The sequence below is a fragment of the Oryzias latipes genome, chromosome 19, assembly GCF_053564925.1.
Source record: "Oryzias latipes strain Hd-rR chromosome 19, Olatipes_Hd-rR_3.1".
In the NCBI taxonomy this organism is placed as follows: Eukaryota; Metazoa; Chordata; class Actinopteri; order Beloniformes; family Adrianichthyidae; genus Oryzias; species Oryzias latipes.
In genome coordinates, this window is record NC_136255.1 from 24,885,874 (window position 1) to 24,899,463 (window position 13,590).

The 13,590-nt window shown below is 39.4% G+C and overlaps 1 protein-coding gene across 3 annotated transcripts; it reads left to right on the forward strand.

The window, feature by feature from the left end:
- The first annotated feature begins 7,537 nt into the window (after positions 1 to 7,537).
- Positions 7,538 to 13,550, forward strand: LOC101164847 (uncharacterized). 3 transcript variants are annotated; one of them, XM_078937112.1, is made up of 5 exons: positions 7,538 to 7,952; positions 11,649 to 11,774; positions 11,859 to 11,981; positions 12,089 to 12,215; positions 13,014 to 13,550. In XM_078937112.1, the coding sequence occupies exons 1-5, from the start codon at positions 7,715 to 7,717 to the stop codon at positions 13,120 to 13,122; spliced, it is 723 nt and encodes a 240-aa protein (XP_078793238.1). In that variant the 5' UTR covers positions 7,538 to 7,714; the 3' UTR covers positions 13,123 to 13,550. The 3 variants fall into 3 exon arrangements, with proteins under 3 accessions (XP_078793238.1, XP_011486161.2, XP_078793237.1); XM_011487859.4 differs by having other exon boundaries at positions 7,569 to 7,952; positions 11,649 to 11,981; XM_078937111.1 differs by lacking the exon at positions 13,014 to 13,550 and having other exon boundaries at positions 7,569 to 7,952; positions 11,859 to 12,373.
- Positions 13,551 to 13,590: the final 40 nt, after the last annotated feature.

A 13,590-nucleotide genomic window follows, 5' to 3' on the forward strand; every position in this document is an offset into this window, starting at 1 on the left:
GGCTAAGGTTGTGGTAACAGCAGGGTGCTTCACTAGATCAAATAAAACTTTAATGATCTCTGTGGAGAATCGGGATGAAGCACCGAGAAAACATCAAAGGAGAAAAAACAGAAAATGAGGTTTAAAGACGCAAACGGCTTTAGATTCATACCTGCAAACGTGAACAAACGTTTCCATCATGATGCTAAAACGAGATAAACATTCTTTGATGACAGCAACGTTGGGTCAGAAATATGGAGATGTCGCATGGATTTACAGAAACGGGGAGGCTAAATGAAAGAGCCGCTCCCATGAAAACGGTGTTTTTGGCGTTTTTAGCGTGTTTTCGCGGCGTTTGTCTGTTAATGGAGGACACGCAGAAAGAAAATTGCATTTCTCAGTTTTCCTTTATGCAAATCGACGTAAAGAAGCAGACGGATAAAATGCATTTTGAAAAAGGTTGAAAAAGAAAATACGCTGGGCGTGGCCACAATCTCCTTGCTCCGCCCCCTTCTGATGCATCCACGTGCAGACAAACAGATCCACGGACGTCTTCGTTTTCCTCACTTGAGCTGGAATCTGGATCCAAACCGGATTGGAGATTTTGGTTGCATTTAGAGGCTGGGGGCTGTAAGCTAGCGAGAGAGTGTGTAAACAGAGAGCTCTCAGTGACAGGAAGGGGAATGGAGTTGCTAAGCGGCAAAGAATAATGCAATTTTTGGCTTAACTTTCCTGTGTCTTCTAAAAAAAAAAAAAAAGGTAACAGCTGTTTTTTTGTTTTCATTTTGACGTAATTCAACCAGGAAGTTGAATGAGCACATGTACTGATCATCAGAAAATGCCACGAGAAAATGTTTAACTGTAATGTTTTTTTTTTATATATATAACGTAGTGATGGTCTTTAAAGAAATGTATTTTAATAAAAGAGCTCCAAACTGTCTCTCTGACCTTCCTTTTTTGTTAACATCTGTTAGCAATTCATTACACTTCTGAAAGCAACAGTTTGTCCATCAAAGCCCAGAGTAACACGTGGATCTCCAGTGAATACTACTTCTGAAAAACACGAGGTTGAAACTGAAACTGAAGCAGAAAAGACAGATAAACTTTCTTGTCCCCTATATGAACACGTTTCTCTGTTTGCGATGGTCTTTATTTGTTTTATTCCTGGAGGTTTTACAGCTTCTGCGCGTTTAGGGATCATGACGGTTACGTTTTGTCCGGAAGACTGAAGCCCAGCTGCAGACGAGACGAACGACTTCTCCTCTGACCACAAACAGGAAGAGCTCGAGACTTTTCTGCTCTCTTCTCTTTTTGTCCTCGTGCGCTGACTTTGTTTTGGGCGGCAACGTTTCAACACGTTTCTGTGAGAATCGTGTTGTTGTTGTTGTTTTTAACATTCCTGCAGAAATGTGAGGCCTAAATCTGGAAGAAGCCTAAAATTAAAAGTGCTAAAGTCCTTCTAAAGAACAGTAAAATAGGTCGTATTGCTGGGAGCAATAGATTTTTCTGAAGCTATGAAGAAAATACGGATGGAAATAATCTCTAAAATGATTTAAAATTAGCTTAAGAAATGCATTTTCTTTAAAAACAGATGTGAAAATCAGAAATTTCTTTGAAAACAAAAATAGATTTTGCTTCTTGAACTACAGTTTAACACAAATCCTGTCAACAAATCCAAAAGTGTTTTTTTTTAAGGTTACAGTGACGTCACATCTTCCTGCGTTTGCTGTTCAGCTGTAAGCCCCGCCCCGTAACCCTTGTGCCATCCTAGGCACTTTAACGTTGGGAGTTGGGTCATCTAGACCCACTAGTGCACTGAACCTTTTTTCTCCAATGATTTGTGATCTTCACTGGTGTCCATGGATTACATGAAATCTTTCCACCTTTATCCACCTTTGTCATGGTAGGGAGAACACGTCAATGGAGGGGGGGGGTCATCTAAGATAGCACAAGGGTTAAAATGTATCAATACAAATACCAGTTTGCTGCAATTGTAGTGGTAAAAAACAGGAAAATTAAATTATGATACTACCCCCAGCTTACACAAAGTAAACAGCACAAGATAGCACAAGGGTTAATGTGATGATTCGCATTAGGCATATAAACATTACACACAATTTAAAGCATTAAACTTCCTCTGGCAGCTTAAATTTACAGTTGCCTCGTTATTTGAATCCACTATGGCAATGACTTGATTCACAACGATTTGAATAAAGAAATACTCAGAAATGCAATTTTAAGCTTAATATTCTTTATACATGTCCTTCATTATCAGAAAAATGCCACAAAAACACGTTGAAACTGAATTTTGGGTCTTTAGCTACAATGTTCAAAAAAGACGAAACTCCCCCCCAAAATAAAAAAATCCATTCTGCATCAACAAAGGTGATGTAGTAAAAAGCTGCAGCTGTGCTGCAGCAGATTCCCTCCTCAGGTTTGATTCCAGAACAAAGCTGAGTGCAGGTTTCAGAGGGGGGGAGGTCTCTTATGTAATCCCCTTGTTGCAACAAAGGAGTAAAAGCGGCGATATTTTATTTGTTGCGGCGGCTTTGGCTGCAAATCCTCGTTGCAGCTGCAGACATGCTTTTTCCTCTCAGCTCTGCATGCTGGCAGCCGGCCTCTCTCTCCCTCTGTCCTTCCCCTCTTCCCTCTTTTTTTTTAACCTCCCCTCCCCTTATTCACCAACTCAAACACACCTCTTTTTGTCTCCTGGATGCTGCAGTGCATCCTCCCTCCCTGCCTGCCCCCACCCCAAACAGGAGGGAGGAGATGCTGAGGAGGGATGAATGCAGGGATTTCACTTATGTTCATCCAGCAGGATGAAGGCCGTGGCAGAGAACCGCCGCTCATGACCTCTCATTAGTCATGAGAGTCCAGCTGCAAACTGCTGCACAGGAAGTTGATTTGGTTCCCTTCAAATGCTTTTCCCAACTAAAGTCATCAAAAGAGAAAAGAAAAAGAATCAGAAAAAGTTTGGGGTTATTAGCAGTCAATCCATTTGCACACACAAACACATTAATCCAGGCATGACGCAACTCTCAGAGCGACTGTGTGTCATCGCTAGCAAGACGCCCCCCTGAGAGGCAGCGAATCAACACACTGAGCAGAGGACGCCAAAACCACAGAGCTGCACAGAAACGAGCTCTGACCCACATCAGCCGCCGCTCCGTCTGTGTCGGCCACCTCTGAGCGTCGCTTACGCAACAGTTCTCTGCTCAGAAGCGACCAGCTGAAGGGTGCTCGACAAACATTTATCTCTGCTTTGCAGCTTTTCTGGTCTCCTCTTGTTTTTAGGCCTCAGTTAAGCCTTCTATCAGATGCACAGCGAGCCGTATGAAAAAAGGATGACGTGAAAAAACCTCAGCATTCATCAGTGGAAACCAGCTCTAACTGTTGGTTTGTTTTCATTTCTTGCAGAGCAGAGATGCTGTAGCTTTCAAATCAAAAGAAGGACCCACTCCGGTTAAAAATGGGATTTCTAACGTGTTCTTTTGGCATTTTTCTGATGTATTTCTTCATTTAAATCGTCGATAATTCAAAATAAGTGCAGACGAAAAAACGCCTTCTGACAAAAGGTTTCTTTGTTCTGGGCGGAGCCACAAGCTCCCTGCTCCTCCCCCTTCTGATGCATATTTACAGACAAACAGATCCATGAATTTTTTCTTTGTTTTCCTCGTCTGTGTTGGAATCTGGATCTAAACTGTACGACTGGACGGCTCCAAAATTGGTCGCCATGTTAAGCTGGGGGTGTAAAGGGCTGTGAGCTAGTGGGAGAAAGCGTAAACAGATGGGTGACGGGAAGTAGGGGCGGGCTTACTCCGTGCAAACAGTCCCACAACACAGAGGTGAATTTCTAACGAATGACTGCCGCTCTGCAGAAACAATGTCCTGGAAAACGACAGGTTTTTAAAATTTTAGCTGAAGACCGCGTGACTCAGCCAATACGAACATTTTGCGCTTTTTAAACGTATGAAATTTCGGTCTTTCGTGTTTCATGTGTGATAATTCACAAGTGTTTCTTGGGTTCGGCATTTGTCGACATGCACAGATGGTCTTTCCGTTCATTTAGTTATGAGCTGTTCAAAATTTTTGGTTGGTGGAGAATTTCACAATTTACGTGTATTTTACGTAGTTTATTTGTAATTGTTACGTAAATCTTATGCAATCGTATTTGATTTTTGTGAGATCTACACGCCAATTAATCGCTTCCCACGGCCGTCCCCGTATGTCTGACGTTCCCTGCAAAAACCACAGATGTTTAACTTTTATGACGCATGTACGGCCCACATATTGCGTTTAAACAATTGACGCACATATCACTTATGAATTCCATGTAAACAGCGCAGTAATCACACACGGTTAATGATCTACGTTGATTTACGTGTTTTTTGGGGTTTATTGATACTTGTTCCACGGCTTTAGCGTGGATCATATGTGATACATCTGTCAAAATTTCACATAAAGACCACTACTTTTCTCACTTTTTCCACGTATATTCACGTATGACCAATTTTCCTACGTGAAATATTTGCACAAAATGTGCGTAGTGTGTGACACGGCCTTTCACTAAAAGACCACTGGGATTGCTTTTACAACAGATCAGAAGATGTTAGGAGCGGGTCTTTAAGTTGCTGGATCTGTTCCATGAATACGACTGTGTCATCTGCATAAAAACAAACATTTACCCAGTTTGTTCAGATCAGGACACAGTCGATGTTGAAGCAGATCTTAGGGCAAAGGCAGAATCAACCATTAAAAAAAACCTTTATTAATCCCCTAGAGACTGACAGTAAGGAATGTTTTTTTCTTTTTAGGAACCAGACAACCTGTGGGAGAAAGTCCAGGGCTTTTAAGTCAGTATGAACGGTCCTTATGTGCAGAATTTATGTATGTAGTAAAAACTACAGGGTCCATTTCAGAGCTTTTTGTGTTTGTGTCCCTATGTGGGTCTGAGCACTTTACAGACAAACAGAGCTTAAAGTTCAGTGACTCTGAAGAGTTTATATAATCATCTTTTTAAATTCTGTCCTTAGTTTTTGTTGTTATAGTTTTATTTATTCAAAAAGTAACTTTTTCCATCATTTCAGAAGTTAATAAATAGCGTTATCTTTACATTTCTGCAAAAAATATGAATAGATGGAAACATTTTCATGTCTGGAAATGTTCAAACTAAATGTAAAGTTTGATTTTTAATTTGTCAAAATAAAAAATGCTAGAACTTTAAATTTAATGGCATTTAAAAACATGCAAGAAGATCACATAGTTTTAAAACTCTTTCATCAATGAGTGTTTCCTGCCTCAGGTGACAAGTATAATTGAGCATTTGATCCGTCTGTGTGTGTGTGTTTGGACCAGTACTGAAGTTAGTCATGTTTATGAGGGCCAAAGACATAGAAGTGTACATTTGAGGCCAAGAGGATTTAGAAAAAAGGTTGAAATGAAGTTCATGGATGGATGGATGCATGGATGGATGGCGTCTGCCAAATCAGTGCTCTTGATGAAGCAGTAAAAGTCCAGACTCAAATCTTTACCCTGAATTGATCTTTTAGCGCACTCTGCTGTCATCTAGTGGTGAGTCGCTGTAACAACAGTTCGATCCCGTTCTGTTAGAGGAAAACATTTTTGTTGTTATGTAAAAACTTTTCTGTTTGGTAAACAAATTTAAAAACACAGTTCCATGTCTTTAGGGTGCACTATATGGAAATAACCATTTTCCATAAATACATAGATCATGAATAGACATACTGTGTATAGTTTTACAACAGTTCCGTGTGTGTTTGTCAATTTGCATTGAGGGTTTTTTATTGGGTAGAATATAGGCCACATTCCTCTGTTGGTATAGACCCCCCCTGGGGGGGCTTTATTGATGCTATGGTGACTAGCTTCTGTCACGTGGGGGCAACTGCAGCATTTCACAGGTCAGCCAACCGGGACGCCGTGTTCTGCTTTCAGAACAAAGTTCATGCAGAACGCGGCGGTGACCTTTCACATTCTGTGCTTATTATTTGTCAGGGAAAATGCCTCAAGTGACTCTAATCAGAACAACTTACAGGTTTTATTCCATCCTTTTGGTGCTTTGATGTAAAATTGTAATCTATTACTTGTGTGATTTGTGTTTTAGTAGTGAGATAAAAGTATTTTTAAGCTTAAAGAAGTTGTCACTAAAGTATTTTTCTTCAAAGACCAGTTTATAAAATGCTCAGCTTATATGGCGATTGACTGACACTCAAAACAGAAATTATGTTTGAACATTTCAGCAAACATGAGTCAATATGTGCTAAAATTGGGTTTGTATTATATATTTTAAAGCAATATATCAAGGATCAATATTAAGTAACATTCTGGTTTAATAAATGACTGTTTTGTTTGTTTTTTGTTCTCTAGAGAAGTTTGAATATACAAAATTGAATTTATATATTAAAATAAATAATGTTTGCATCTATTTAAAGGACAGCGATCCAGAATATGATAAACGCAGAGATATGAATGCACTAAAGTCTAAACTTAAACATTAAAATTTTTTAACTGTTTTCAGAGAAAATTACAATTCTTTCCATTGAGGAGTTTTTATTGAATTGGGGGATAAAAAATATTCACATAAAAATACATAAAATAAAAGAGTTTTTAACAATAATACAAAAAAAGAGGTTTTTAAAAAAAAGTGATTTAAGCTACAGAAGTTGTTTGTTTTCTTGAGTTTCATCAATGATTTCTTGTCTGGTAAATTATTACATGAGCAGCATCCGTATCAAATAAGGAAAAACTCTAAAATATCGGTTAAAATCCAACATTTTGTCTGCTTTGACAGGAATGACCGTAAGAAGAAACGATTTGAGTTTTTTAAAGACAAAAAACGAAACGATTATCAGAAAGAATTTTAAAACAAATTTTCTCTTTTTTATTTATTTGATAATATACATCCAATCCAGTATATTAGGCCTGTAATCTATTACACAGAAAACCTTTACATCTGTGACACTACAACCAAAGGTTATTATGTTTAAAATAAATGTACATGTAGTTTTCTTCTTTATGTAAGCCCATCTCCCCAATAAAGGATCTTTGTTTGGCTCTAGTTTTTTAGTCGTCTTCATCAGCCACATAAAGAGAGAAACATATTTAGATGTTTTATATATTTTTTCAAAATTTAACTTTAAAAAACCCTGGAAAATTGTGTTTTTTATGACACTAAAAGCTGCTTTGAGCTCACAGAAGCAGAATATTTGTGTTATAATGTGTGTTTCCGTTGTGTCTTTGCTGAGATGTCGTAATATTTGGACTCTTTAAGACCTGACCTGTAATAAAAGCACAGGAGTGAGACAGGAAATGGTCACGTCACCCATTCTGTAGCTTCTCCTTGATCACGTCACATCAACACATTCTTTTTTTTTTTCCAAAACGCAGAGCCGAAAAAAGCCCCTCTTTTAATGTCAGGTACTGTCCTTTGTGGTGTGCGGCCGTCAGTATTTGCATACTTTACTGATTTCAGCCTCTCATTTGTTTATGTACTGTTTACATCTCTCCGATGGAAGCTGACGTTTGAGCTGAAGCGGCTCTGGTGAGTCAGAAGCGATGGACGTCTTTGGCTCGGTCTGCTGTGAGGATTTACCAGCAACGTTTTTCAATGTTTTGTTCTGGAACTCTGGGATGTGAGCGTTTCCGCGGCACGACTTGAGCTTTTGGGTTTCAGGACCGAGCCGCAGGTTTTTCTGCTCAGGGGTCGGTTTGAAGCCAGATGGAGAACGCCGAGCCCAACGCGGCGGTCCCCCTGTCCATCAGGACGTTGGCGTCCACCGTAAATGTGGAGGAGCAGGCCCAAAATCAGACCAACCTGAACTCTGTCGTGCAGACGTCAGACTTGCCCCAAATCGAGTTCAGAATACAGCAGCTCCAAGGCAGACACCTCCTCCTCCAGAAAACACTAAGCTGCACGAAGAAGGAGGAAGAAAAAAGGGGAGCAAGCGGCGCCGAGCGTAAGTCTCCCCCTTCAGACACGTTCAGACAGCAGCACTGAGTGAAGTAAACGCTGATAAATATTAAAGTCCTGGATCTGTTCAGCAGCTCCACAGAAAAACAGCATTTTATTCTATGAAGTTTCTCATTTAAATCTATCAGTAAGTCTGTGAAAAGCGAGAGTGTCAGGAGAGTCTGGTTCAGTTGACAGGATTCCTATTTGGACTCTACATTTCAGTTATTTGAGAAAAAAATATTGTGGGTTTCTTTTCATGTCTCACACAAAAAACCTGACTTAGACAGGACATTTAGAAAAATAGGTTCCCTCAAATTACTAACTTGTTAGCACCAAATGCTCATTTGTGCTAACAAATGCAAATGACATACTAATTTGTGTCCACAAAAAACTAATAAAACACAATCTTTTTTGCCCACAAATGCAAATAAAATACTAATTTGGGTGCCCAAAATGCTATAGCATCCACAAAATGATACAAAAATGATCATTTTTTGCCCACAAGTGCAAATAAAATACAAAATACTAATGTATCTACAAAATGATAGTAAAATAAATAATTTTTTTCCCAAAAACTATAATTTTGTGCCCACAAATACAAACACTAATTTGTGTTCCTAAAGTACAAATATGACTACAAAATTGATATAAAAATACTATATATATATACAAATATACAAATTTGTGTGCCTAAAATCCTAATTTGCCCACAGAATGTCAACTCGCAGGAAATAGTTATCTAAGAGTTAAGAGAACAATCTTTTAGTTGTTTAGTCCAGGGCTCTGTAGATTTCTCACTAACTGTTGGAGTGAAACATTTTCCTTTTATTTTATTTTGTAACCCTTGTGCTATCCTATGACCCCCCCCCCCCCCCCCTTCCATTGACATGTTCTCCCTACCATGACAAAGGTGGATAAAGGTGGAAAGATTTCATGTAATCCATGGACACCAGTGAAGATCACAAATCATTGAAGAAAAAAGGTTCAGAGCACTGTCTAGTGGGTCCAGATGACCCAACTCCCAATGTTAAGTCCGGGTTAATGGCCGACGAAGTGTGCATTTTCAGAAATGAATGCAGCACGTGGAAGCCTTTGTGCCAGAGAGCTGCTTCCACCAAGTGTGTTAATTCTGATAACGCACACTCTGAAGGCCATTAACCCGCTTATGCCATGGTCACTTACAAAAAAACAAATCAATATTCAATCAGTCTTAATCACTACACTCTTGTTACTTTTTCAGTTTAGATCGCTTTTTTCACAAAAAGTGCACTATTTATTTCGCGGTGTGGCGTGTTGTCATGGTAACATGACAGCATCGACATCGACTGCAGCGGCAAAGGAAAGCGATATCTATGCTGATGATCACGATGTGTTACATAAAGCATCAGTTCAGATAGAAAGGTCACGTCTTACCGCTTGTTTGACCAGGATGAACTGTTTTGTTTATTTTGTTTGTGGCCAACACTTTTTTCAGGACTACAACAGTTGTAGTCCTAAAGCGAGGAGAAAAGGACGTGTCTGCAGCTAGCATGACTCGAACACGCTGGTTCATTCTAAGAGAGAGTAATGATAACAGGGGTTTCTGTGAAAAAGGTTTTAACATTCCTGAGGATTTGGGATGTTTTTGAGGGGGTCTAGTGGAAAATAGGAGACATATTCATACATGATAAGAGCCGTTTTGTTCTCGACCGACAATCACAGTTTGGTTCAGTCTGCCTTTCTTGTTCCTCGAGCCAAAAATAAAAAAGGCTGTTTTTTAAAAATAAATAAAACAAAACTCTCAAAGAAGGAGTGTACATATCCTAAAATCAAAGTAACTAATGTTTTCCTAAAAAGAAAAAAGAAAAAGTTCATGGCGAGCCTTAAGGCCCGTACACACCGGGACGAATATTCGCCAGGCGTTATTCGCCAGCGTTTTTCGCCACGTTTTTTGTGTTCACACCCAGGCGATTTTCGCTGACGATGAGCGGAGCGAACATGCAATTTCATTCCCTGACATTAGATGGCGCGTAATGTAAAACAGAAATACTCCTGTACACAAGGTGGCGCTGCGCAACTTTAGGCTTCTTAAAGTCGCTTTTCACTCAGAAGAAGAGAGCAAGTATTTACGCGCTTGTCAGAATCATACAAAAAAAACATGAATATTTCAAGCACCAGTAGCTCCAACTGGTGCTTCGTTCGGGGATATTTTAGAATGTCCGTCATTATTTCTTCGCGGCTGTGTAGATGCAACTCGGAGTCTATCTTCTTTGCTGGTATGTGTGCTCAGCAAGGCAGTTTTGTGTTTGAGCGCCCCCAAGTTGTGTTTTACTGTAACTTCAGAAGCTCCAGACACATGTGCAAAAGCGCCATTCTCATTGGTCGAATAGATTTCGACGCGACGCGTCGAAAAAAAAAAACGAACCCGAGGCGTTTTTTTTTTTTGACGCTTTGACGCGTGGCGTTTTTTCGCGTCGGTGTGCACACTCTCATTGGTGCCCTTTGTTTAGTCACGAGGCGTTAAACGTCGGCGAAAATCGCCGGCGAAATTCGTCCCGGTGTGAACGGCCTTTACTGTAAATATCTCAGGACACACCTCCAAATCCGTTAGGTGGTAATATTGCAGCACAACGCGTTTAACTCCGCCCACATTAGGCCACGCCCCGGTCTGCAGACTGCAGTCAGGCGTTTCTCACACAAAATTTGCTGTTGCAATTTTAACGGCAAACCAGACAAACTTGGACGTATCGATGTGTGTTTTGGTTTGATTTAGCGGCACCGACTACAACAACTGAAATGTTTTTATTTTAAAATCAAAATCAAAAAGAAATTTAGTGAAAGTTGTGGAAAAGTTATTTAAAACCATAGCGTAAACAAAGTGTACGAATGAATCCTGACTGATTTCAATAAAAATAAAAAATAAGTAAAATGAATCGTTTTGGTGTTAATTTAGGATTTTAAAACTTATTTTTTAAGCAGTCATTACCGGTTATTTGTACTTCCGATTCAAGTATTGTATTTCCGGTCACGTGTTGTCTTTTGCCGGAAGCTAATTCTCTTTTTTTGAAAATCATGTTTATTTTATTTTGGAAAGATTTGACATATTATTTTTGGATATTTTACACAAGGGACATTTAATGCAGAGAAAATTCATGTAGTTAATTTACTTATAATTATGGCTAAATACTTTATACACAAGTGAAAATATGCAACAAAAAAAAACAAACAAAAAAAAACGATATTTTTTTGTTTTCCAGAAAGAAATGTTTCTGTATGTAAACAGTATAAAATCTGTTAGAACAGTTGACACATGGTCTCTTTTGAAACTGTTTTACATTATGTTTTTTTGAATTTTTGTTCATTTCCCTGGCAAACGTGAAAACAGTGTGGAGTTTTGTGTTTGGTATTTTGTTTGTGCAATATATGTTAATAAAAATTACAAATAAATAAAGTGCAAAAACGGTTAAAAAGAAAAATCATGTTTATTTTTTAATTAGAACTGTAATGGAAGTCTACCCGCTACAACAAAAACTTGAATTTTGAAGACATTTATCGGGTTGAGTAAATTTGACGCAACATTTTGAAACAAGTTTGTTTAATATTTTTATTTTAAAAATTGGACTCACAGGGTTTCTAGTTTCTAACCAGAACCTTTTCAGTCCAAAGTGTTCTCTTGTGAAGATGGGTTTGAGCTCTTGTCTTTTTTGCTGTGTTGTCATAGCAACCAGTGAGGATGGAGATCAGATGTGTGAGCTCGAGACCATTCAGAAGGAGCTGCAGGAGCTGGAGGCCCTCAAAGAAAACATGGTGGGAAATGGAGTTCGCTTCATAGCCACTGGAAGGAGAGGTGCACTTTTCCTCACCTTTTCTTTTGTTTGTGTTTTTCTTAAACCGAAAAGTTTCATTCAAACTGTGTTGTGTTTATCACCAGGCCCCCAAGTGAGCAATCATGTCTATAGAGAGTCACCGCGTGGGGGGATCTACACCCTGCCTCCTCCCGAGCTGCAGCTGGAGGACACGGCGACACAAACCCGAGAGCATCAGATCCTTCCAGGTGTCGCTCAACTTTTTCCAAACTCCATTATTATTATTATTATTGCAATATTCTGTTTGTTTGGGCTTCTCCAACTGAAACTGCATGTTGTCTTTCCTCGGGTCAAGTGGAGTCGTTGGGTCACAAACCAGCAACCACAAAGTGTCCTTCCTGCCAAGCTGTCATCGTCACCCAGACCCGGTTCAAAGTGGGCTTGTCCTCCTGCTTGGTCTGCTTTGTGTGCTCCACGTTGGGGTAACGTCAACGTTCTGTCTTACAAACGCTAAATGATCTGTGGAAGGTGTCACAGAGAAAAATTATACATACAAAACAAATGTGTGCGTTCCCACATGCAGTCCATAAACACGTGTAGATGCTTTTATAAAATCACTTATTTTGTGCTATCTTAGATGACCCCCCCCCCCCCCCTTATATTGACGTGTTGTCCCTACCATGACAAAGGTGGATAAAGGTGGAAAGATTTCATGTAATCCATGGACACCAGTGAAGATCACAAATCATTGAAGACAAAAGGTTCAGAGCACTGTCCAGTGGGTCTGAATGACCCAACTCCCAACGTTAAAGTGCCTAGGATAGCACAAGGGTTCAAAGTTCGGCCATGTAAAAAATGCATATATGAATTGTGTGTGTGTATTAATGTTTATGTCAGCGTGCTTATGTGTGTGTATGTACATACAGGTGTACATACACATGTATGTATTTAACCATGTATGCTTGTATGTGTTAATTATGTATGATTGTATGTGTGTGTATGTCTATATTTGCATGTCAGTATGCATGTATGTATGGAAGCACATAAGCACAGTGTAAATATGTGAGCATGTATATATATATATATATATGTGTGCATCAGGTTTGAATGAGGAGTGAAAGAATAATGGACATTTTAAGATAAATCCTTAGTCTGTATGTTTGTGTGGTAATGGACACTTTCTACATATATGATATAGTTTATGTAATCAACCCGAGGAAAATGTTTTGTCTTAAACCACGTCTGTGTTCAAAAGTCCTGTTGTTTTTTTGTTTTTCCAGCTGTGTTGCAGGTTGTTGTCTCATCCCTTTCTTCACAAACCGCTTCAAGAACGTCCTCCACTCCTGTCCTCGCTGCCAAACGCACATCCGCACCTTCACGCCGGTCTGACCCGGGCCCATCGGCGGTCACGGGGGGGGGGGCGCCGCCGTTTCCGCTGAAGTCCTCGTCCGCTCGTGCAATAGAAGGAAATGTTTCTGAACGGCTCCCAGCATCACTCCTTTATTCAAATGATGGCGAGCGAGGAAACGTGGAGCACAATATGGACATTTTCTAACTCGGCTGATATGGAGGGAACTTTCTATTTATTTTTTATATCAGAATAGAGAAGCTGGATTAGATAAACCTGGTTGGAACACTGGATTATTTGTCGGCTCTGCAGTGAACCAGCAGCAGGAAGAGATAACAGATTAAACCTGGTTTTTGTTGACGTATAAAGCTAATTATGTTTTAAATTCACATACTTTTGTGTCTTTGTAACTTGTACTTGTATTAAACAACGTAACTTTTTTTAATAAAGAATTCTTGCGTTTTTGACATATCCGCACATTTTAAACCTAAATTTGTTAAAATAGAGTT

Coding starts and splice junctions, on each gene's coding strand:
- LOC101164847 (XM_011487859.4), top strand. CDS start 7,715: ATGGAGAACGCCGAGCCCAACGCGGCGGTCCCCCTGTCCATCAGGACG. Junction 11,982..12,088: donor AGAGCATCAGATCCTTCCAG/GTGTCGCTCAAC, acceptor CCTCGGGTCAAG/TGGAGTCGTTGGGTCACAAA. Junction 12,216..13,013: donor TTTGTGTGCTCCACGTTGGG/GTAACGTCAACG, acceptor TTGTTTTTCCAG/CTGTGTTGCAGGTTGTTGTC.